General features: G+C 36.5%; 1 protein-coding gene and 1 pseudogene across 1 annotated transcript; both read left to right on the top strand.

The window, feature by feature from the left end:
* The first annotated feature begins 1,323 nt into the window (after window positions 1-1,323).
* Window positions 1,324-3,160, top strand: LOC137721284 (glucan endo-1,3-beta-glucosidase 8-like). The gene is made up of 2 exons (XM_068460389.1): window positions 1,324-1,819; window positions 1,932-3,160. Exons 1-2 carry the CDS (start codon window positions 1,491-1,493, stop codon window positions 3,034-3,036), a joined length of 1,434 nt encoding a protein of 477 aa, XP_068316490.1. The 5' UTR covers window positions 1,324-1,490; the 3' UTR covers window positions 3,037-3,160.
* Window positions 3,161-4,410: 1,250 nt separating this feature from the next.
* On the top strand, window positions 4,411-5,890 carry LOC137719897 (glucan endo-1,3-beta-glucosidase 8-like; annotated as a pseudogene).
* Window positions 5,891-26,893: the final 21,003 nt, after the last annotated feature.

Genomic DNA, 26,893 nt, shown 5'->3' with positions numbered 1-26,893 from the left:
CTTTGTAAATTCACTTTTTAAAATTATAAAAATCATAATAATTGGGGATGGGTCGTTACACTAGTTGTATTTCTCTTCACTTGTAAGCGAGAGGTCTTAGTTTCGATTCTCGCCAAAGGCGAATTTGAACCACATTATTGCTAGCCCACCCCCTCTCATTTGTGTAGATAATATCGTTTATTCAAAAAAAATAATAATATAATTTACAAACTATGAATCTTTATTTAAGTACAATAGCGTTTAAGTACAATGGCCAATTAGGCTGAGCAGCTAAACCCAATACTTGTAAGATTTATTTGTTTTATTATAATTAATTGAATAAAAACAGCAAACTTGTTTTGTATGTGAAAGTTGAAACGTCAAGCAACTCAAGCATGTTCTTATTTACTTGAAAAACCAACCTATTTAATTTTTTTGTGGCACTCCCCAAATTGGTAGCCACTAAACGCTAAACAGCTAAACCCCTTCGGCCTTTGTCGCATTCCCCAAACAAACATCAAATCCTAAACACACTTGTTTACTGTAATCGGTTCCCTTCTCAAGTAGACAAAACTCTCAAATTCTCAATTTTAGACTCTTGACTACAAATTCATGCGGTTCAATTCAGTTTTCCGATTCAGCAATTTTTTATGCCCACCCCTACTTCTAACAGTGGTAGCTGCTGGTGGTCACAATGTTGTCAAGGGATAAAATGTGTGTCGGATAAATAATGTCACTTTGAAAAGTAATGATAATATTATAGGAATTGAAAATATTTATTAAAAGCTCAACTCTGATTTTTATGAAAGAAACTTTTAAAAGCAACCTATAGGCCGCTTTTAAAAGTTGCAGGATATTTTATTTTAATCAAGTACTTTTATTTTTTTAATTTTAAAGTGAAGTTGCTTTTGGTGTAAAAAGACAAATACCAAACGGATCTTAAACTAATACCTAGTTAACCACGACTGTTTTTTTACTGTCGATTGCTTATATTTTTGTACTAGTCGCCCAATGATTAAAGAATTTTGTTGTAATATGTATGATACAATAATAGTGAATTATAAAAGAAATAAAACAAATTCTTCCTGTGTTTGCAACTTTCTAAGAAAAACAGCTAAATTAAGAGCTAGTTTTAAGGCAGATCTTATTACATGTAGAGCTGTGAATTGTAGAAAATGTAAAAACCCTAAATTAGAAAAAGAAAATAGTTTGAGAAGAGTTGACACCTTGTATGGCTCTTGTATACCATCCAACTAAAATTGGACTTTTCTATTCGCTTCCATTGGTTGTTTTACAAAAGAGAGGCACAGCCTTTGCCAAAACCCATGTCATGCACGTATGTACCTAACTCTATTGCGGCCATCCGTATATTTAAACTCTTCCTTCAGCCCCAAGAAACTTCCCCGTCCCCTAATTAATAAACCTAGGCCCTGTAGCCTAGATAACACAATAACCCCCTCATTGGCTGGCTAACTTCACAATAGTCCAACATATTGGAGCCTGTGCAAGCCATGGCACGAGCCTTGTTTCTCGTATGGGTCTTGTCGGTAATTTTGGCCACAACCAACCTTGCACAAGGTTTAGGTGTCAACTGGGGTGCAATGGCGTCGCACCAGTTGCCTCCTAAAAATGTTGTTCAGATGCTCAAAGACAATGGGATCAAGAAAGTGAAGCTTTTCGATGCGGAACCTTCGACCTTGAACGCATTGGCCGGGTCAGGTATTCAGGTCATGGTTGGAATCCCCAATGAGAAATTGGAAAAGCTTGCTGATAGTTACTCAGAGGCACAACAATGGGTGAAAGAGAACGTTACCAAATGGCTTGGCAGCGTTAGTATCAGGTTTGGATTAATTTTCTTTTCCTTAATTTGTATATATAATTAGGTTGTAATACATTGATATGGTCGGAAGTTTAATTTACATATTTTTGTTTTGTTTAACTTTAATTTGCAGTTATGTGGCTGTTGGTAATGAGCCATACTTGACGAGTTACAACGGTACCTACGTTAAGACTACTTACCCTGCATTGAAAAACATTCAAAAGGCCATACGTGAATCAGGAGCTGGGGACAAAGTCAAAGCCACAGTGCCCTTCAATGCTGATGTTTACGAATCGTCATCAAGTAAACCATCAGACGGGCGTTTTCGAAAGGATATTAAGAACAATATGGTCGAGATACTTCGCCACCTTCGCGACAATAAGTCCCCTTTTGTCGTAAACATCTACCCCTTCCTTAGTCTCTACCAGAGCTCCGATTTCCCCAAAGAATTTGCTTTCTTTGAAGGTGGTAGCAAGCCAGTGAGCGACAACAACATTGAGTACAAAAACGTGTTTGATGCAAATTGTGATACGCTGATTAATGCACTGAAGAAGGAAGGTTTTGGTAACATGGAAATCATAATTGGGGAAGCCGGATGGCCTACCGATGGTGACAAGAATGCCAATATAAAAAATGCCAAGAAATTTTATGATGGCCTTCTCAAGAAACTTGGCAAGGAGGAGGGCACCCCTCTTATGAAGGGAAAACTCGAAGTCTACTTGTTTGGCCTTTTTGACGAAGACCAAAAAAGTATTGCTCCCGGAGACTTTGAACGTCACTGGGGTATTTTCCGATATGATGGGCAGCCAAAGTTCCCCATGGACCTCAGCGGAAAAGGAAACGGAAATCAAATGCTGAAAGCCGTAAAAGGAGTTGAATACTTGGAGAAGCAGTGGTGCGTGTTGAACAGCGACGTTAAGAACATGAGCCAAACCGATGCGGAACTCAACTACGCATGCGCTGGGTCTGATTGCACAAGCTTGGGGACTGGAAGGTCATGCGATTTGGATCAACATGGCAAAGTCTCTTATGCTTTCAACTCCTACTTCCAAAACAGAGACCAAGATGTTCGAACATGCAACTTTAATGGGATGGCAACCATCACGAAAAACAATCCCTCAGTAGGAGATTGCCTCTTTCCAGTTCAGATTGTCAACACCGGAGCGCCGAGGCATGGTGCAGTTGGTGTGGCTTATGCATTCAGCATCTTTGTAGGACTGTTGTGGATGATGATATGAGCTTCTTCACATTAATATTGATGTAAGCTAGTTAGACATACATGCAATGACTAATACATACATATAAAGGAATTAATTAGCCAGCCAATATTATACAATTAAGATATGAAAAATATTTCTGCAATACAACATTAATATTTTACTAATTACATAAAATTAGTAATTAACTGTATATGCATTGTGATTAATCAAGTTTAACTATCCTTGTATGATACTTGTATTAGATAATTATGGTATTCTAGCTAAATTTTGAACTTACCCTAGCTAGTTGCTAGTTTCAAGGCTCGTTTCTCTACAGCCTTGAACACTGGAAATATGTCCGTAGGATGTAAAAAGATTTAGACAACGAAAAAAATGATATGAGGAAAGTAGACACTGGTAGAAAAGAGCCAGCTAAATTTAGAAATCAGTTGGTTAATTAGCCTGGTAACAAACCTTTTGAGCGCTTCCACTGGTTTAATTAAACTTTTCTTCTTAAACTCCATTAATTCCAGAATTAAAGAGTACTCACAATTCAATAGTGTAGGAGTTTGAGACCCTCTTATCCCACATTGGTCAACAATATTTTTTCACTAGCCTTTATATAGGCTTTTTTTTTTTCTTAGTAATTAGAACTTGGACCATTTGGAAATGGATTGAAGACTTGGGCCTTATGGTTGTATGGATTAGGCTTGAATATAATATAGCCTAAATACAATTAATATTAATTAATCAAGACAAGGGCCTTGGGGCACTTGGGGCCTTAGAATTTAAAATTAATCAGATTCATTAATTTTAATTTTCGAATTAAGTTTTTTAATTAATTTATTAATTAAAAAACGTTTTGATTAAAAGACACATCTATTAGAAAGAGTTGTACGTTTTGATTAAAAGACATAGCTATTAGAAAGAGTTGTGTACTTTCAAATAACAGCCTATATATTTGCAATCACAGTATCCAAGTGAGCATCATCTTTTCTTCCTCCTTGTCTTCCGTACAAAATTTCCAGAGAGTAAACATACAAAGCAATTTGCTAGAGTTCTATAATCCAGTGCAGGTTGTAGAATTAGGTAGTTTTATCCTGGTCGAGTAGATGTTGTAGAACCACAAGCACACAAGTGAGACAGAAATACTGTTCGAAGGACATAGCATTTTCGCTAGCCTCTACCTTCAATTCATTCAAGTTAGTATCATTTTAATTTTTTGTATTTATTGTGTAATTGCATTCTGTATTGCAAGTATTTTTGAATAATAAAGTATAAGTATTTCGGTTCTGTATTTCTGTTATTTTATTGTTTCTAAATTTTTCTCCAACAAATAGAAGCGTGGCCATCTCGATTGGTAGCTAGCTAGATAAGAGCTAAATGTTTCTTGTGTGGTTGTTGTGTTCCGTAATGCTGGTAATCTGGGTAGACCTGGACCTTGTACAAGGTTTAGGTGTGAACTGGGGGCATATGTCGTCGCACCCTTTGCCTCCCAACAACGTTTTTAAAGATGCTTAAGGACAATGGGATCAAGAAACTGAAGCTTTTCGATGTGGATCCTAAGACCATGAAAGCCTTGTCCAGCACTGGTATTGATGTCATGGTCGGAATTCCCAATGAAAAATTGAACAAACTTGCTCATGATTACGCAACTGCCCGAAAATGGGTCAAACAGAATGTCACTGCATATCTTCATAATGGGCGAGTCACCATCCGGTATGCATGTGTGTGTTTATGTCCAAAATGTTTGTCTTCCGATTCAATATTAGTGAAGCTGACTGACTCAATCCATCTTTTGTTTAAAAAAAAATTTCACAGCTATGTGGCTGTCGGGAACAAGCCATTCTTAACAAGTTACAACGGTACTTATGTCAAAAATGTATACCCGTAAGTGAAAAACGTCCAAAAGGCCCTAGATGAAGCTGGCGTCGGAGGAAACATCAAATGCGTGGTGCCCTTCAATGCTGATGTATACGAATCTCCACCCAACAAACCATCAGACGGGCGTTTCTGAAAGGACATTCCAAAACAAATGTCGAAAATACTAGAGTACCTTCGTACACATAGCGCGCCATTTGTTGTCAACATTTATCCCTTCCTTAGTCTCTCCGGAAGCTCTGGCTTCCCAAAAGAATTTGCTTTCTTTGATGGTGGTGGCAAGACGGTTAGAGACAATGGTGCCCCGTACAATAATGTGTTTGATGCAAAATTATGATACACTTCTTTGGGCGCTTAAGAAGGCAGGTGCCCCGAACTTGGATATTGTAATTGGGGAAGTAGGATGGCCTACTGATGGCCACGACTACGGGAGTAAGAAATTGGCAAGAAGTTTTACGATGGCCTCCTAAAAAATTGGCAAGTCAAGTGGCCTCTTAGGAAAGGCTACTTGGAAGTGTACCTATTTGGGTTCTTTGACGAGGATCAGAAAAGTGTTGCTCCGGGGGACTTTGAACGCCATTGGGGAGTATTTAGCTACGATGGCAAGCCTAAATTTCCCATGGACCTCTCCGGCCAAGAGTCCGGACATCAGATGCTAAAAGGCGTAGAGGGATTGAAACACTTGCAGAAGCAGTGGTGTGTGTTGAATAGCGATCGACGTTAGGAACTTGAGCCGTGCACTATAGCGGAATTCAATTACGCATGCTCTCGGGCAGATTGCACAAGCTTGGGAGGGAAGAGGTCGTGTGACTTGGAAATGCATGATAGAATCTCTTATGCTTTCAATGAGTTCTACCAAAACGGAGACCAAGATGTACGGAAATGCGATTTCAGCTGCACGGGAAAGAAGGTAACACGCGATCCCTCTCAAGGAGATTGTCTATTCCGTGTACAGATTGATTTATTATGTGTTGCCGGACGGAGGCACGCCCTAGGTTATGCATCTACATGACTGTTTTTCATCATTGCCTTCTTCACATTATTCTAACTTTCTTTTATTTATTCGTTTATACAAGCAACAATGAGGAAGAAAGTTTTCTTTTTGAAATTTAATCCTTTTGCACAACCTATCCTCAATCAGAGGGCCGGCCAGCAGCACCGAATGCGACGGCCATTTATAGGCTTCGAATCAAGTTGTTAGAGAGGCGTTGAAAGTGCGATTTTCAGAGGGTTACAATTTTCCAAATACTTTTTACAGCAAATTGTGCTTTTTTTGGTTTTTGTCAATGTTTTTGTATTGTTTTCATTACAGTTTCATCCATGATCAAACTCTTCTCCAACTAGTTCTCATCAAATTATATTCAAACTACAAAAAATAGCTATGAACTGTCGACAAAGACATCTCTTGAGCTTAAAAATGTTAGGTGTAACTTCACTGACAAGTGACAACTAATAAATAGGAAGTAAGAAAACCATCTCCGTATGTTGGCAACCTTCAACAGTGCAACAGTAACATGCACGCTCGCAATTTCAATTCATTGACACTAGTACAACAAACACTTTGCGTGACATAGGTCCTTCGTTGCGCAAAGTCAAAAAACGTCGCGTAAAAATTTGCCGGACGAACCTTCGTCGTGCGCCAAGCGTTGCACCAAGCCTGTGAAAGCAGGGTTTGCGCGACGAAGAAATAACCTACGTCACGCAAAGTGGGTTTGCGTGACGTAGGGTTGTGCGTCACGCAAAGACACTATGAGTGACTCACATCCCTATGTCATGCAAACCCACTTTGCGTAACGCACGCCCCTACGTCACACAAAGTGTCTTTGCGTGACGCACAACCCTACGTCATGCAAACCCACTTTGCCTGATGTAGGTTATTTCTTCGTCGCGCAAACCCTGCTTTCACAGGCTTGGTGCCACGCATTTCCCTACATCACACAAAGACACTTTGCGTGACCTATAAAACTTCTTCATCGTGCAAACTCTTTTTTTTTTTTTTTTGACAAAAATATTTTTGATTTAATTTTTATAAACATTGTAATTCAATTCTAAACAATAAATAATAAACCAAGAAAAAGTATTTAATTATAAACTATATGAAAATGTACATACAAGATGTCCGAACAAAAAAAAAGAAAAAACTACAATAAGTAGTCTTCTAGGTTTGATACATCAAACTATTAGGTGTCAGCTGGGCAAAGTGGCTGGGAGGTCGAAGGTGGAGCAAGATCAGGGGCTGGCAGCTGGATTTGGAGACCAGACATCGCTAAGGCCTGTACAATCATACTCATGTGGTCGCCTTGGCCCTCATCTGCTAGTTCTCGGCCTTTATCTGCTCGCTCTGGGCCCTCATTTTGCTCACTCTGGGCCTTTATCTACTCGTCCTGGGCTACAAGCTGACCTTTTAGGGTTGTCACTTCCTCCTTTAGGGCATTGACCTCTCCTGTGGTCGATCTGGAAGATGAGGCACCCGTCTCACGAACCCGTGCCTTTCCCATACCCCGAACAACCTTGCCATGACGACGACCGTACTTCTAATCCAGGACCTCAATCATGATCTGAAAACCTACATCCTCGGGTACAGTGACGTCCTTGATCGGGATCTCTAGAGAAGCTGTGATGTTGCCTCTTGGAGAACAACAGCGCCCTGAATAATAAAGAAAAAACATATAATGTTTAATAACATAAGATAAATAATATTTGAATGATTCATAAATATAAGAATTTACATATACTTACATGAAGCTTCTCAGTGGTCTCATTGCCAGGTCAAACGTAAATGTCCTTGAACAGGTCGATCTATGGGAACTTAGAACCCTTCTGAAGAAAAAAAAAACATTAAGAAAATTTTACTAATCAATAATAAAAAATAAATTGTATAAAATTTCAAAATTAATATACTTTTACCTGATGTCGTGCCTCAAGCCTATACAAAAAGGGCTTCGAACTGGAATGGTGGAGAACTGGCTTAGACTCCCGAGCTCTTTTGCCAGCAACAGATTTCTTCTGTTAAACACACACTATACGTGTTAGTGCGACTATTTCAAAGAAATTATTTTAAAAAGCTTAAAAAAATAAGTAAAACAGTAATGAATTATTATTAAAATATTATGTACATACCACAAATTTTGGGTCCATAAAATGGTTGCAAAGCCATTCCCAATCCTCCAGCCTGTCCTCCAACTCGGATGGGCAACCCTCTAGGCGAGCAGCTTGTGGATCACCAAATTTCTTAAAATACGCATGAAGATCGCTCTTCCAATTTTTGTACCGGTTTGTGAAGGTCTCGTCTAAGTAGGTGATGCCCTCAAGGGATATGTCCTTAAAATCAAATTGACCTACAAATAAAACAACAAAATAATACTAAGAAATTTAATAATATTAAGATAATATACTTTAGTTTATAATATTTGTAAAAATAATTAAAAAATGATAAAAGGCTAAAAATTAATATACTAACCGACAACTTGTCTCGCACCAATATCTTCGTCTCCTGGGGAATTTTTGCCCAAGTTTCCCATTGCATAGAACAACAATCCCCAATAACACAACCACAGCTAGTAGTGATGATGCTATGTTGCTGTGAGGTAGCCGCCCCAGGATGTTGTGAGTCATACGCATTCTTGATCAAGGAGGGGGACAGACATACATTATGTGCCGTCTTTAGCATTCAATTAGGCCCCCTGGTGTTTTTTTTAGCTGCCCAAAAAAACTTAAATGGTGAAAACCCTAAGCTTAAATTTCTACAGAAAATTCTACAAAACCTCCCCTAATAGTACATCATTTCCCAAAACCTTAAAAAAAGTAAAATGACAGTAATTCACAACCTGCAACACATTTTCACAATCCAGCAAATTTTCACGATCATAAAAATAATAGTTTTAAAATGAAAAAAAAATGCAACGTAGTGAGAATTAGAAAAAACTACCTGACTGGGAGCCCCCACCCTCGACTCTGGATAACGAGGAAGTGTGAACAGAAGGCTCTGAATCACGGCGGCACCGGTGAGGCCGCTATGCACTGAGCGACTGAACCGACACTGATGGCGTCAATGATATGGGCACCTGGGACGCTGTAGCAGTAGCCTCAGTAAGGGGTGTAGGCTCCCAAATCAATGGAGCACTCATGGCTGGAGCAGTAGATGCTGATAATGCAGGAGGCGCATTAGTCACACTCCTATGACGAGTGATCAACTACGACATCTATACACTTTTTGAACCATAAAAATATAACATTAGAAACTAATCCTTTCTTGCATTTGAAACTAGGAAAAAAAAAAAAAAAAAAAAAAAAAAAAAAAAAAAAAAAAACTGAACAAGTAAACTATGTGTGAAAAAAAGCAAAGAAAACTGAACAAACATTAACAGAAGATTAAAAAGTGTAATGAATCCAAGGCAGCACGATTGATTAAAAAGAGTCAAACCTAAACCAAGAGACCTATCCTAATCTGTCAAACCTCTAGCCCAACTTTCTATTTGTTAGTCTATATGTACATTTTGTGTATGTGCATGTGTATGTGTGTGTTTGAGAGACAGAGGAGAGAGATGGTGGTGTTGCTTCCTGAAATTTAAAAATACAATATACACCAAAAAAGCCATATATGTTTTGATAGGTTAAAATTTCTAAATGAAACTAACATACGTATTCTCCTCTGGGTAGGAATACAGGATTGAACAATCAAATTTGCCACTTAGAAAAAACATATAGCACACTATAGATAAAGCAGAACCCACACGCAATGGCCTCGAAAGTGCATATAAAATCTTCGTTTAATGATAATTTCCCAATCTACATATCTAGAAACTATCATAAACTTGACCTTTTCTGTCGGCTCCCACTAGAGCATTGCTTATCTGTTAATATATATGATATAATATACCATATAGGGAATGCTCATATGAGCCATATACCATGTGACCTCAGACATGGATTGTGACAGCTCGTCCCGGATTATTCGTACCATAGGGGTGAAATGACAATTTTGCCCCTAGTGGTTATGTTTCGTGTGTGGTTGTTTTTGGGGTTTTGGTTGGCAGCATTTGGACCATACACACACACCCACACTTTCATCCTCATCACCTTCCCTGTCCCGTGTCTCTCTCTCTCTCTCTCCCTTCTAAGTTTTTCGTACGGACAAGGACCAAAACACTCGAAAACGCTACGAATCGAAGTAGAAAACCATACCTTTGTGTTCGTGAGGTTCATACGAGTTCAACCATACCTATTTCAGGTAAGGAAACCTTTATTTTCACGTCGAACCCGAGATGTTCAATTCGGGGTACTGTTCATGCACACGTAAAATCGTGTGTTTTTGGGAATTTCAGGGTTGTAGGAAGCTTGGTGAGGTCCTTAGGAAGCTCGGGGTGGTTCGTTTGAAGGTTTTGGACGTCGGGATCATGAGTTGCAGGTTTGGCCGGATTTTGTGAAGTTTCTCCGGCGAGATTCCGTTGGTTTCAGGGCTTGAAAGTGGTAAGGTGTTGTTCTACTAGTTGTAAGCTTCATTTTGGTACCAATTTCATGGAATTTGGTTGAAAAACGAGTGAGAAACAAAGATTAGAAAATTTTCCAGTTTTCCCGCGACGACAACGGCGCCGGAGGTTGACCGGAGAAGACGACGGAATATTCCGTTAGTTTGGATGGAATATTCCTAACGGCGTTAGGTTAACTTTAACGGAATCTGTTAGTTTTAACGGAATATTCCTGACGGCGTTAACTAACGCCGTTAGTGTGCCAGGCACATGCCTGCGCGTGGGGGCGTGTGAGACGTCGAAAAATTATTTTAAAAATATAGGGATGTTCGTGAGGTTGAGTATATCACGTTGGTGTATTCATACACCCCATTTGAGTATTGTATGAGAAGTTATTACCTAGTTTTGGTTATGTGCTTTAAATTAACATTTTTATAGTTGTTTCGCATATAGGTGAGACCTATCCCGAGGACGAGCGCAGTCACTCGAGGCAAGGGGGTTACGACCCTTCTACATACCAGTGAGTAGGCTTTTGGTTTTCCGTATATACCTATATACTTGTGATTTTCCCAGAAAATGAAATGAAACGTTTATATGTTTTAAATGCCATGCATTGCGTTTACCTATTTATTTATGCATTAGTGGTTGCATATACGTATGTTTGGTGCTGCGGACACATAGGTAAGTACCAGGTAAGTCATGGTTTATGTTTTTGATTAGTAGTGATGTGTGATGCCTAGAGAGCTCATAACCTGCACCCCCGGTGTTAGTGCTCCCGCCCAAAGTAGGGCACAATCCTTCACGTGATGTTCACCTCCCTCACCACACGCTCATCTTGGATCCAAGTTAGGTGCACAGTCCTATCGTACAGACCACTACAGGTGGTTCCGACTCGTAGGTGACCCGCGATTATTCGCCCAGTCTTCACGTGATCGTAGCACTTGAGCGTACTTATTTACACCCAGTCCTGTCGTATAAACCACTTTAGGTGGTTCTGACTCATGTGCAGGTATAGCTAGTGAGTTGGAGATTTGAGCTTTAGATTCAGCCGTACAGGTCACGTTAGGTGACTCCGGCTAACAGATTGCATTGCATTGATTGACATTACCTGAGTTATTTACAGTTTATGTAGAGGCATTCGACATGGAATATTTCTGAGCATGTTTTGGATATATGTGTATATTCTATTTTCTGGGAAACTATACAGGTTTTACGGCGAGGGGTTAGAACTTTTGTTAATGAAATGATTTTGAAAAGCTTTGTTTTTGCCCACTCACACTTTCTATTTTGCGCCCCTCCAGGTTCTAGTTTGGATTGCTCTTTAGGTGGCTCACGAGGAATTCTCGGCATATCTGACAGATTATCACCAGTGTAGGACCCCCTTTGGGTGTGTTTTAGTTGGTGTTTGTTCCTCTGGACTGCACTAGGTTTTTTGTGCTCTGAATATTATTTTTTCACACTTACACTTGCACATGTATGTTAACTACCTTGTGTGTAGCTTGGTTTTTATTTGTTAGTACTTTTATTATTATTCTTGCTTCCGCACTGTTCACATGGTTACGTCACTCTCACGTGACGGCCAGCATGCCCTGATTTCGGTCGGGGTGTGTTATGGATGCTCTTATACAATTTTACCTTTGAATTAGAGATTTGTCTGTTGTACGCTTGTCTAATATTGAATTTGCATAAAATTAGCCTTTCGACGTATCTGCAAAAACAAAACACAAACAAAAAGCAAATCGTAACTTGTTCTTAGAGATTCTGACAAAACAAACTATAAAACAAAATAATATAAGGTGATACCAGGCTTTCCAGATTTTAGCTTCTCTTTTCCACGACTCCATCCAAAACTATACCTAATACATGGCGGCTAAGAAGAAGATAAATTGATGTTTTCTGGTGGCTTAAGAGAAATCAAAACATTTAAGTTCCTTCTTACCTCTTCAGGGAGATTGGCTAATCTAATAAACGAAACCAAGACTCTCATGACCACTGCTATATCAAACTATCTTCCTAAATTATATGAATTGCAGTTAAAATGAATGTAAAAATCCTCTTTAGAATGTTATTGGAATTTCAAAAATGCAACGTGTTATGTATGAATCAGTTAACATAAAACCCAAACACGATAACAACAATAGTAACACAAATACAACAATTTAAATTCCCCAAAATCATATGTATCTACCTTTGGTTGTGGCTTTATTCATTGAAACTACCAAATTGCATAATGCAGTTATCATAAACGGACATTTGGAAATGGGAAATATAACATGACACGAGATAAATTAGAACAAAACACAGCTCCTTTTATTTACTCATAATGTATGTATTGAGTACTTCCCCTACACAGATTGAGAAAGCGAATGCTGGTTATATGAAACATCCTAGAAGGTTAAATAAAATGATATTTCATAAACTAAGAACCACATAATCTGATCAGTGAGTATTGAAAACTGAACATTCAGGTAATCCCCAAAATTTGGCAAAAGAAACAGAAAAATTCTTAAATTCTCAAAGCAAGAGCCCACATTAATTGGTCCCAAACCCAGTGAAGCTCAAGCACTAAAACCTAATCCAATTTGATACCCCAAACTAAACAAAATCCATCTCATAAAATCAGAGATATTGATAAATTAATCAGTAACCAGACCAACATTTGCGTCAGGTGAACTAAATTCAATAAATTAATTAAATTATTAGACGATATGGGGTGACTGATGATACATATGACTTTTGCAGCATTAGTGGGGTGACTTATGTAGCATCAGTCATATGCAACATCAGTGGGTGACTTATGCAGCATCAGTCACCCCATATCGTCTAATATAAATCAATTCATCCTTAACATAATAATTGATCACACAAATAACAATAAACATTTGAGCACAAAATTCGATTCAAAATAATAAAGAAAAAAATCCCAAGCACAAATTTGAATCAAAAGGGAAGGGGACTGAACGGGGGTGTGCGGGTGGTGGTAAATGGGGACAAGTCGTTCCCCCTTTAATTAAATTTGTTTTTCAATCACAAAATGAAACAACTCTAGGCTCTCTGGTTTTCAAAGTACTCAGAAATCAACATGCAATTTGACCCTAAACCCTAAGTAACAAAACCCATCGAAAATCAGAAACCCTTACCTTGATTTTGGGACTTGATTGGCGTCGGCTTTAAGATTCGCGTGACTACCCGTCGTTTAGAACAAGAGGGAAGAGAGAGGTCTATGGGAAAGAGAGAGGGAAGACAAGTCTGGGTTCAAGATTTGGGGATCAAGGTTGCGAAGAAGAGAGAGAGGTCTATGGGAAAGAGAAAGGGAGAGATAAAAGAGAGGGCAGAGAGAGGTCTATGGGAAAGATAAAGCAGATGCAAGACTATGGAAAGAAAGAGGTGTACAAGAAAGAAAGAGGAGATGCAGGTCTATGGGAAAAAAAGAGTGAGAGGGAAGAGAGAGGTCTACGGGGTTCAAGGTTGCGAAACTTGGAAAATTGAAAAAAAGGCCTATTTTTCACTATTGCACTGCCAAAATTATCAATTGGCGTGACGTAGGTATACAATTTGATGTCACGCAAAAGTGGTTTTGCACGACGAGTACATCAAAGCGTCGCGCGAGGTATTTTTTTTTAAAAAAAAAATTATTAAAAAATTACTAAAAATGTGACTTTACCCTTTCAAGTTCAATTTTTTTTTTTCCACATAAACCCCACAATAATATATTTTTCTAACAAAAACCCATAATAATTTTTTTTATATATATATCATTCAGTTTCTTAAGTGTTATAAGTAAAAAATAAATAAATTAAAATCTACTTAGTAAATATATATACCATTGAACTTGATGGGAAATGCATTTTACGAAACTAGTTTCAATGATCCAACAGTCAAACTTGTTTGTATATGCTTCAAGATCGTATATGCCAAAAATCGCAAAAAACAAACATCCAGAGATCAAAGCAACGAGACATAAACTTTCGACGGTTATAAACGAAAAATCATGATTTAACGGTAGTTTTAACTTCGATTTTGATGATTTTTTATAGCTACACTCCTAGATCCTATATGAATACAATGAACTAATTCGATCGTCAATTTAAATTATTTACACAAGTGGATACCACAAAATCTTATGTTATACTTAATGAAAGTATAAATAAATTCTAAGTGTTAGTAAATCTATCGTTTTGATGGGAAACGCATTGTACGAAACTAGTTTCATCGATCCAACCATCAAACTTGTTTTTGTATCCTCAGAGATGCATACACCAAAAATCGCAAAAAAAAAAATGCAAAGATCAAGTAACGGGACAAACTTTCCAACGGTTGTAAACAAAAAATCATGATTTAACGGTTATTTTAACTCTAATTTTGATGATTTTTGACAAATACACTCCTTGACCATATATGAATACAATGAATGAATTCGATCTTCAATTTAAAATATTTACACTAGTGGATACGACAAAATCTTATGTTATACTTAATGAAAGTATAAATAAACTCAAAGTGTTAGTGAATCTATCGTTTTGATGGGAAACACATTGTGCAAAACTAATTTCAACGATCCAACTGTCAAACTTGTTTGTATATGCTTCGAGATTGCATACGCCAAAAATCGAAAAAAACAAACATTCACAGATCAGGTAACGGGGCAAAACGTTTCAACGGTTATAAACACAAAAGCACAATTTAAAGGTTATTTTAGCTCCAATTTTGATGATTTTTTATAGATACACTCCTTGACCCTATATGAATACAATGAATGAATTCGATCTTCAATTTAAAATATTTACACTAGTGGATGCCACAAAATCTTATATTATACTTGATTAAAGTAATAAAAACAGTTTGCGTGATGCACGTGACGTCACGCAAAGACACTTTGCATGACGCACGTCCCGACGTCGCACAAAGACACTTTGCGTGACGCACGTACCTACGTCATGCAAACTGGGATTGCGCGACGCACATCCCTACGTCACGCAAACCCGCTTTGCGTGACGCACGTACCTACGTCACACAAAGTGTCTTTGCACAACGCACTTACCTACGTCACGCAAAAACACTTTGTGTAACCTATGGAACTAATTCGTCGTGCAAACTCTTTTCTAAACAATAAATAATAAACCAAGAAAAAGTATTTAACAAACTATATGAAAATGTACATACAAGATGTTTGAACAAAAAAAGAAAAAACTCAAACAGCCTTTGCGTGATGCATTGGCCCACTCTGGCGTCGCGCAAAGTTATATTCTAAAACTCAAAAGGTGAACCAAAACTCAAAAGAAAAAGATAGCCAAGTTGAATTGGTCAACAACAAATCACTCCTACTTCAATTACTTGGTAACTAAATAAGAAAAATAGAAAGTAATTGGATCCTCAAATCCATAAAATCTCCAAAATCCACTAAAAAAATAACGAAAAAAAAATCAAGAATATAATATCTAATTGATTCACACTTTGTTCAAAGTTCAACTACTTCATATCATATATTAATAAACATGATCATACACTTCAAAGTTAAACATGATTGTAATATCTCCTAAAATAGGGTCTACAGGGGACACACAGATGTGCCACGTGGACACCTTCCTCACTCATGCACAAGAACTCCTTCACTATAAATAGTAGCTCCTCACCAACATTATCCAAAACCCAATTGAAGTCTTCAAGCAGCGGATTCTGCAAATCCAAAAAAAGAAAAGAAAGACCAATGTCTGAATTCACAGAAGATTTTCAAAATGTCATGGAACTAGTAAACCAGTTTGCAGACCAATTCAATATTCCAAGTGTCATGGAATATCCAAGCTCGAATATTCCAGGACAAGATCTTGATAACCTTTGAATATTCCATCATTTTAACAAAAGATAGTACAGAGAGTTGAACAAAGATGAGACAAAGGGGAAGTAGTTGTCCCCATAAACTGGTTGAGGTACTCGTCGACTGTGGTGTATTTGACATCATGGTAAAGAGTTGTGCCTTTTCTACACCACAACAAAAGTAGCTAGTGGTAGATATCCCTCCTGAAGCGATTGACAAGCCTGAAAAAGTAATGACACACATATTAGATAAAGTATTTGCTTACCTTAAAAAAATAGTTCACTAACTACTCGATGAAATTAAATAATTAAGTAGTGACTAGTGATTAATGTCAAGTTATCTAAACAATAACAAAATAATTCTAGAATTGTAGTAGTCAACATACCTTTCTTATAGCATCCATTTCATACAGCAGAACTTGACTAAATTGCCTTCACTAAGTCTGTACATGTTAGGTAAACATTAAAACAAATATTAGCACTGTTGTGTCATTTTCCTTGACCACAGCAAAAACAATTATTACCTGAAGAAGATAATTCTCTCTGGTTTAAGGCCAGTTGCTTGTAGAAATGCTCTGAAATGCTCCCTAACATAATGAAAATAATCATGGTAAGAAAATACACTCAACAACTATTATTTAAAAAAAAAAAATAGAAACAATAACAAAAGAAGGTGCATGTTGACCCAATTACCTGATCATTCCTCCAGTAATCGGACCTCTGTTAACGTCCTGCTCAACACTATAAAGATCTTGGATTAGTTCTTCACAGTGAGCCTGTGCAAAAACAATTCCTCGGTACTTTGTGACTTTGGCCAATCCATGGACGCCACCACCTGATGGAATAAATTAACAACTTAACACATTATGCCGTTTTAATTAAAATGAAATCATAATAGAAGACTGAAACTTACAGCTGCAATTAACGGAATTCTGTCATCCCCAGGTTGTGGATAGGTAACACCCACAGCAAAGATGATTGTGGGAATGTCACTAACCAGAGGAATCCTTCTTTGAATGGCGTCTGTTAGAAAAATGTTCCTTCCACCAACCTACGATAGTTTTAAATGTTGTCTCAATATTTCAATGCTAATAGAAGACAATAAAGTAATGTGAGAGACTGTGGAAATTTTAAGTTTTTTTTAATGTATTTTTCATAGATTGATTGAATGTACAAGGGGGGATATATAATGAGGTAGAAGGTTACAAGCAACCCTACCTTGGCAAATCCTACTAACTCGGTAAACCCTAAAGCTGTCACTCCTTAAATTAAGTGAGTTCAGCAAGTAGCTAGCACACAACTATCAACAAGTCATCTAGATGTCAATCTTCCTCAAATTCAGGGATTAGACTTAATAGAGAATCCCATGAAAAGAGGGAACATAAAATATGGCAGCATCAGTCACCCCATATCATCTAATATCCATATGCAGCATCAGTCACCACATATCGTCTAATGGAGACAATGGAGTTCAACAGTGTTCCTTCCACCAACCTACACATGTATGCAATGGAGTTCAACATATAGACATAATACAGATCCATCTAAACAAATTAAAAACCAATACCTTGTTAATCATATTCCATTGCCCCATTCGTGGATTTTCAGACTTCTCACAACCAGTGTCATGGTATTCCAGATGTTGTCATCAATTCAAACACCAGCAAAGAAAACAAGATGAATAAAAAAGCACTTGCACTATTCAAACAAGTTTGGAAACAAATATTTACCAAAGGTGGCAGCAGAACACAAGCATTAACTAGAGCCATATCTTCTCTTGTATTCATTCCAAATTCCCGTTGGATAAGCTCATCCTTATTGTAACCATTGTGTTTAACCATCTGCACAGATGTAGAAACAAGATGAAAACCATCTAGATTAGGAAAATAGTTCCATTGATTGAAATGATGAAATCACATCCAGACCTCAACTATACTACGTTGCCTCTCTCCAGGGTGATGACAAGTTGCTCTCATAAAAGCCATTACTTGTTTCACATTCAGCTTCCCAGTGTACCTCTACCCAGCAAGAATGGAACAAAGCTGCAAAAAGGTAAATAAGTAAACTAAGGTAAATAGGTAAATTATCTCCACACGACTACTACCATACTTGGAAAAGAAACATGCTATGAAATAAAATGGTGAAGAAGTCAAGAAAGTAACCTCTATAGGCAAATAAATAGATTTTGAATCGCTCCCAGATTGAAACGCATGCATTGCCACATCCCTCAGCACAATATTGTACCTCTCGCACTAATACTGTACTACTGAAGATCTACTTTGATTTCTAGAGTGAACCTAAAATGCAAATATGGATGATAAGTTATGAACATTCTGTTGCCATGGAACACCGTCATAACCCAATTTGATTTTCTCTTCATATTTACTCTTTATGATGCATGATATTGCAAATTTAATCAAAATAGTTTAAACGAAAGTAGATAATGAGCGTGAAAATTCCAATTCTACATTTCAAGTGAATCAAGTGCCATAACAACTTATATACATATAAACAAGATATAAGCATAAACGTAATGTAAAGATTATAAGACTCGCGTCAACTTGCCCAGGGGTTCCACCGAGACCCCTATGATTCTATAAGACTTATCCTTAGGATGAGAAAGTACTACCTTGACCCCTTTAAGGCCTTTTTAACCTGTAAGTAACCGAATGCCAATCAGTTTCCAAGACAAATATTTTTAAAAGTAACCATTTGTAAACAAACATAAGTAAATACATAGAACTTTGAATAATTTAGTCTATGTGGACATCTACACCTGATCCAAATGAAGTGAATCCAAAATGAACAGGTCAATTCATAATAAAAGCAGATGATTACATGCTAAAACAAAATGCAGCTTCAAAACCAAATGAGCATAAATACTAGCATATCTGCATAAATATAACCTATAACAAGTATAAATAACTTGTACTTTGTTGTTCAGACTGGTAAAAAATAATTACAAACTATCAACATTGTATTTTATTTATATAGCTTAACTTTTAGATAAGTTGCCTATCAAAACTGCATGAAACAATTCGAAGTAAAAATGGAGAATACCTTCAAACGATCACGATCAAATTCTTCCCGTGCCTTTTTTAGTTTGACTTTGCCTTTTCTCAGCCTCCTGGTTTTTCCTTTACAAGTTTATATTAATCCTCATCCGAACTACAATAATAACACTCATTATCCTCGCTACTATCATTTTTGGATTTCCATTCATCCTCATCTTCGTTTGCCTCTTCCGGTGCATTGTATCATGGCAGATCACCAAGGTCAATTGAAATTGACTCTATTGGTATTTCGAATTCGGGAACTCCAGCTACTTTAAATAATTCTTGGACAACATTAGTATCTCGGAGTGTTTCTTCATCAATTTTCATCAAAGATTATAACAGTTGGTCAGCGATGTTGTCGTCGTTGTCATCATGATCTAGTTCCGAAATATCATATAGCCTTCTTCGATCAATCTATAGAACAACTTTCCAACATTGCCAGCTTTAGGGTCGTCTATAAAGAATATTTGTTTCGCCATAGTTGCCAAAATGTATGGGTCTTCATCATACCAACGTCTGGTAGTGTTTACTGATAGTAAACCATGGTCTCACTTAACACTCGTTCGGTTATGTGGGTTTGTATCAAACCAAAGACACTTAAATAGTATCACTTGACACTTGTCTTTGTAAAGCAATTGTACTACACTAGTTAGTTTGCCATAATAATCAATGTCTTTAATGTCACCTGCACCCAGGATGTGGACACCACTATTTTGAGTAGACGATTTGTCATCACGTGTTGCCCCAAGAACTTGATCTCGTTGACATGACAACCTGAGAACAATTCAACGTGAAGCGGTCCTCTCACCAAGTTATATAATTCTTCATTGTAAGAGGGTGAATTTAGTTCCTTCAATTTGTTCATCTAATAACATATACAAAAAGTTAACCTGTTAGTGTAACCAAATTTAAAGACGGGCATGAAAAAATTGGAAAATATGCTCAATTCAAAACACATACAACTTACATGTTCGTGAAACCACAAAGGAAACAATTCACAGTGCTTCTTGGCATATAAATGTGAAGGATATTCCCACTTCATCAAGTGTTCATGCTTTTCAAGGTATGGCAAAGCCTCATCACAATTGTTGAATATGAACCAATGCGCTACCTCCATGTCTTTTTTGGTAAACAATTCGCCTTTTACAGGATCGCCGAATAGTCGCGTAATTTGGGCAAAAACACACAGTTTCTCTTTTCTGACACCACCGTCATTATTGCGTTGAGGACGATTGAAAGTTGTCTCAACATCTTGAAGATACATTGCACAAAAAGTAAGTGACTCATATGCGACCCATGCCTCCACAAGTGATCCGTACAAATAAAAGGTATGATAAAAATTATTTCGGACACACTTTTTCAACTCACCAAGATATCTGCACAAATAAAAGGTATGATACAAATTATTTAAAGCGTTCGTTGACCATGAATCTGTTATATATATAGACGCTTAATTAAGTACCTTTCTATTGGATACATCCATCGGCAATTGACTGGTCCGGCAAGCAATGCCTCATCTGGCAAGTGAATCATACTTGTAAAGAAAGTTGGAGGAAATATCTGTTCAAACTTGCTTAAGACATTCACAATGTCGTCCTGCAATTGTTTAACATCCGACTTCCGCAAACACCTTGCAGTCAACTACGAAAAAAATCTCGACAACAACACGATTGGTTTCACCACATCAAGAGGCAATAAGTGTCGAATACCAACTGGTAGAAAAGGTTGGAGTATCACATGACAGTCATGACTCTTCATGCTTGAAAATTTACACCCCCTCACATTCACGCAACGCGAGATATTGATACCCATCTAGAAAATTTACAAAAGAAATAAAGTTGAAAAACTCTTTCTTCCCATTCAGATTAACTGTAAAAAAGGATTGCCTTTCTTCAATGTACCACCAACTTTCTTCATCCACAAGGATAACCTAATGCCCATTCGTTCCAAATCGAGGCGAGCTTCGATCGTGTCTTTCGTTTTTGGTTCAATGTCTAGAATTGTCTCGACCAAAGTATCAAACACATTTTTCTCAATATGCATAACATTGAGATTGTGTCTCAATTTTAACTTTGACCAGTACAGGAGCTCAAATAACACTCTTGTGCGTCCAGTTCAGATATGTAGTTTGTCTGGGCTTACTAACCCCTTTGCCAAAATGACCAAATTCTAAACGATTTAAGATCCAAAATCTCATCTTTGGACCATTCTTTTGGTCTTGGCTGAGTCTCTTTTGTGCCATGGAAGGCTTTATCATTCTGATGCCACTCGTTGTCCCAAGGGAGCCATCTACGATAACCAGGATAACAAACTTTTCTCACATGCCAAGATGATGTAACGTTCTCCTTGCATATTGGACATGCCAAATAACCCTTAGTCATCCACCCAGAAACCATTGCATACGTGGGAAAATCGTTTACTGTCCACATCACTGCTACTCGCATGGTGAACATTTGCCCAATATACTTATCATATGTACGAACACCGTTTTCCCATAAATTTTAGCTCATCTACCAACGGCCACAAATAAACATCAATGGACTTTCCTGGATCTTTGGTAATTAATAGAGTCAACGTCATGTATTCTTTTTTCATACACTTCCAAGGCGGCAAATTATAAGGAAACATGACGACCAGCCAAGTGTTATGGATTTGGTTTAGATCCTCAAACGGATTAAATCAATCGGTGGCAAGTCCTAATCTGATGTTTCGCGGGTCAGCTGCAAAATCAGGGTACATCCAATCGAATTCTTTTCATGCCTCTCCATCTACAAGATGCCTCATAACATCATCATTTACTTGTCTTTCTTTATGCCATCTCATATCGATTGCGGTATGCATCGACATGTACAATCGCTGCAACCTAGACTTCAATGGAAGATAACGCATTACTTTTTATGGAATCTTGGTCTTTCTATTTTCTGATGTCATTTTAAACCTCGGCTCATTGCATACATGGCATTTATCCAACTATATGTTCTCCTTATAGAACAAAATACAATTATTTACACATGCATAAATTTTTTCATACCCCAATCTGAGACCCTTCAACACTTTTTGGGCACTTTTATGATCTTCAGGTAAACAATTGTCCTTTGGAAGCATCCTTTTGATAACTCCCAAAAAGTAATCAAAACACTTGTTTGACAAATGAAACTTGATCTTGCCATGCATCAACTCCACAATTGTCGTGAGCACCGAAAAGTTTTCGCAACCTGGATATAATTCTTGCTTGGCATTTTTCAATAGTTTTTTTTTATAGTTTTTGAATGCCTCAATGTCCATGGTTGGACAACCGTCATCTCCCCCTTCCTGATTGGTGTTGGTCGTGGCATATGGATAAACATCATCTAGAATATCCATAACTTGTTTATTAGGATCCACATTAGATTCAACAGTCTCCACTCGTGTCACGTATGAAGACGAAGCTTGGTCTAATCATTCTCCATGATGATACCAAGTAGTATAGGTCTTCTTCATCCCATTTCTTACTAAATGAAATTGAACATTTTCGAATGTCTTCCTCATTGAGTTGTTACACCTCCTACACGGACATCGGGTATAAGTTGAACTAGGTTGTGTCTAGTTGCAAATTCAATGAACTCATCTATTCCATCCAAGTACTCAATAGCACAACTATTATGATTCTGTATCCACTATTTGTCTATTTTGTCTGCAATCCCAACAAAAGTACAAGAATTACAACAACTTCAACTATTATCTTGTTACCTTATTCCTCCGGTAAGGGCCTATCCCATTCAGGAATGCACAATTATGTGATGTAATTACGATTCCAATGGATTAAATTTCTACGTGGGAAAATTTCGATAGGATCTCCTTACAGTTCTTCAAGTGCACGCCGTAGATACATAATATCCACTGTGTACTCAAAGAACATCAGGAAATGTTACCAAAATTTCCACTATCCGTGAACCGCAAACTACAACACATAACTATGCATTCCCAAACTATCTAAAAAATGGGACGATTCAAGAATTAATTGGACCACAGTCATGCTTTTGCATCCATGCACGAAATCCAACTAATTCTCAAACGGGAATCTAAGCTTTTCTTGAAAAAAGTGTACGAAGTTAAGTAGTATTAACATCATACAACACAAAACAATTTTGTAATTGATGTACAAAAATATGTGCATACAAATAAATTAAATCACAATAATTAGTGAAACTAAATAAAATAGATACAAAATATTAATACTTCTAAACTATAATGTTGTTGGCCTTAGTTTTATTTGTTTATACTAATTATATAATAGAATATACATATTCTAGTTAGTTACACTTGAGTAATTTTGGTGGTGAGATACATGTAATGTTAGAATATGAACACAAGTGTACACATATTTTGGCTAGATATTGGTTTTAAAAAATCTTATTGAAAGATGTTTTGGTTGTCTTCAGTAGGCCTAACAAATGGATCATGTTCGTGTCGTTTTCGTGTAACACCTGTTATCTTAACGGGTCGTGTCGTGTCACACCTGTTATTTTAACGGATCCTTAACAGGTCGGGTCATTTTACCCAACGGATAAAGTGACTCGACCCGTTATGATCCGCTATGCCCCGTTAAGAAAAATGTATTTTTTTTCTTAAACTTGCACATACCACACATTGCCAAATAAATATTACTTCAAAACATTAAAGCACATTTGTCGTTTAAGTACTACATCTACACTTCAAAATAAGAACCTAATAAACAAACATCCATACACTACTAGTCTATTACAAAATATTAAATGTGCAAGGATATGTAAAATGAAAGAGTTTTTGTTTTCAAGGTTGTGAAGCTTTTCTCAAAAGTTTAAACCTTGCCAATGGAACTCAAAGCTTGAATGTAATGCCTTTTACAAAATCCTCAATTTTCATCGATCATCATGACATAAGATTTTGTGGTATCCACTTGTGTAAATATTTTAAATTGAAGATAGAATTCATTCATTGTATTCATATGGGCTCAAGGAGTGTAGCTGTAAAAAAGCAACAAAATCAGAGTTAAAATAACCGTTAAATCGTGATTTTTCGTTGATAACCGTTGAAAAGTTTTGTCCCGTTACTTGATCTCTGAATGTTTGTTTTTTGCAATTTTTGGCGTATGCGATCTTGAAGCATATACAAACAAGTTTGATGGTTGGATCATTGAAATTATTTTCATAGAATGCAAATCCCATCAAAACGATAAATTCACTAACACCTAGAGTTTATTAATACTTTCATCAAGTATAACATAAGATTTTGTGGTATCCACTATGGTAAATATTTTAAATTGAAGATCGAATTCATTCATTGTATTCAAATAAGGTTAAGGAGTGTAGCTGTAAAAAATCATCCAAATCGGAGTTACAATAACCGTTAAATCAGGAGTTTTCGTTGATAACCGTCGAAACGTTTTGTCCCATTACTTGATCTCTAAATGTTTGTTTTTTGCAATTTTTGGCGTATGCGATCTCAAAGTATATACAAACATGTTTGACGGTTGGATCGTTGAAACTAGTTTCGTAGAATGTGTATCCCATCAAAACAATAGATTCACTAACACTTCAGAGTTTATTCATACTTTCATTAAGTATAGCATAAGATTTTATGGTATCCACTAGTGTAAATATTTTAAATTGAAGATCGAGTGCATTCATTGTATTCATATAGGGTCAAGGATTGTAGCTATAAAAAATCATCAAAATCGGAGGTAAAATAACCGTTAAATCGTGATTTTTCGTTGATAACCGTCAAAATGTTTTGTCCTGTTATTTGATATTTGAATGTTTATTTTCTGTAATTTTATGCGTATACGATCTCGAAGTATATTCAAACAAGTTTGACAGTTGGATCGTTGAAACTAGTTTTGTAGAATGCGTATCCCATCAACATAATAGATTCACTAACCCTTAAGAGTTTATTCATACTTTCATTAAGTATAACATAGGATTTTGTGGTTTCCACTAGTGTAAATATTTTAAATTGATGATCGAGTCCATTCATTGTATTCATATAGAGTCAATGAGTGTAGCTATAAAAAATCATCAAAATCGGAGTTAAAATAACAATTAAATTGTGATTTTTCATTGATAACCGTTGAAAAGTTTTGTCCTATTACTTGATATCTGAATGTTTATTTTTTGCAATTTTTGGCGTATACGATCTCGAAGTATATTCAAACAAGTTTGACGGTTGGATCGTTGAAACTAGTTTCGTAGAATGCATATCCCATCAAAATAATAGATTCACTAACACTTAAGAGTTTATTCATACTTTCATTAAGTATAACATAAGATTTTGTGGTATCCACTAGTGTAAATATTTTAAATTGAAGATTGAGTTCATTCATTGTATTCATATAGGGTCAAGGAGTGTAGCTATAAAAAAATCATCAAAATCAGAGTTAAAATAACCGTTAAATCGTGATTTTTTGTTGATAACCATCGAAAAGTTTTTCCCGTTACTTGATCTCTGAATGTTTGTTTTCTGCAATTTTTGGCATATGTGATCTCGAAGCATATACAAACATGTTTGACGGTTAGATTGTTGAAACTAGTTTCATAGAATGCATATCCCATCAAAACAATATATTCACTAACACTTAAGAGTTTATTTATACTTTCATTAAGTGTAAATATTTTAAACTGAAGATCAAGTTCATTCATTGTATTCATATAGGGTCAGGGAGTGTAGCTATAAAAAATCATCAAAACCGGAGTTAAAATAACCGTTAAATCGTGATTTTTCGTTGATAACCGTCGAAAAGTTTTGTCCCGTTACTTGATATCTAAATGTTTACTTTTTGCAATTTTTGGCGTATACATTCCCGAAGCATATTCAAACAAGTTTGACGGTTGGATCGTTGAAACTAGTTTCGTAGAATGCGTATCCCATCAAAATAATAGATTCACTAACACTTAAAAGTTTATTCATACTTTCATTAAGTATAACATAAGATTTTGTGGTATCCACTAGTGTAAATATTTTAAATTGAAGATCGAGTTCATTCATTATATTCATATAGGGTCAAGGAGTGTAGCTATAAAAAATCATCAAGATCGGAGTTAAAATAACCGTTAAATCGTGATTCATCGTTGATAGCTGTCGAAATGTTTTGTCTAGTTACTTGATCTTTGAATGTTTGTTTTTTGCGATTTTTTCCTGATGCAATCTCGATGCATATACAAACAAGTTTGACGGTTGGATCGTTCAAATTAGTTTCGTAGAATTTGTATCCCATCAAGTTCAATGGTGTCTATATATATATTTATTTATTTATTTATTAAGTAGATTCAAATTTATTTATTTTGTATGTATAACACTTAAGAAATTGAATGGTATGTATATTTAAGCCGATCCAGTGGTCACCAATTTTTAATATTTAATTTAATATATATATATATAATTATTGTGGTTTTTTTTGGGTATAAAATTGTTAAATCAATATATATAATTATTATAATATTTTTTTAGGGTTATAAAAATATAAAAGTAATATTTTGCTTATCGTGTATCGTGTTACCCACGTGTATACCCGAACCTACCCGTTATCTTAACAGGTGCTTATCGAGTTACCCGATAACGACCCGATTCATTATCGTGTCAACCCGAACACCTGTTAATTTCATGTCGTGTCGTGTTGGGTTATGGGGTCGTGTCAAGAATTGCCAAGCCTAGTCTTCAATT

The sequence above is a fragment of the Pyrus communis genome, chromosome 16 (assembly GCF_963583255.1).
Source record: "Pyrus communis chromosome 16, drPyrComm1.1, whole genome shotgun sequence".
Classification (NCBI taxonomy): Eukaryota; Viridiplantae; Streptophyta; class Magnoliopsida; order Rosales; family Rosaceae; genus Pyrus; species Pyrus communis.
Note: the sequence above shows the minus strand (reverse complement) of the source record. Positions and strands in the feature narration are given on the sequence as shown.

What these genes read in the sequence shown, in the direction of transcription:
- LOC137721284 (XM_068460389.1), top strand. Translation starts at nt 1,491, where the DNA reads ATGGCACGAGCCTTGTTTCTCGTATGGGTCTTGTCGGTAATTTTGGCC. An exon ending in CTTGGCAGCGTTAGTATCAG is followed by an intron (nt 1,820 to 1,931) that starts GTTTGGATTAAT and finishes TTTAATTTGCAG; the next exon opens with TTATGTGGCTGTTGGTAATG.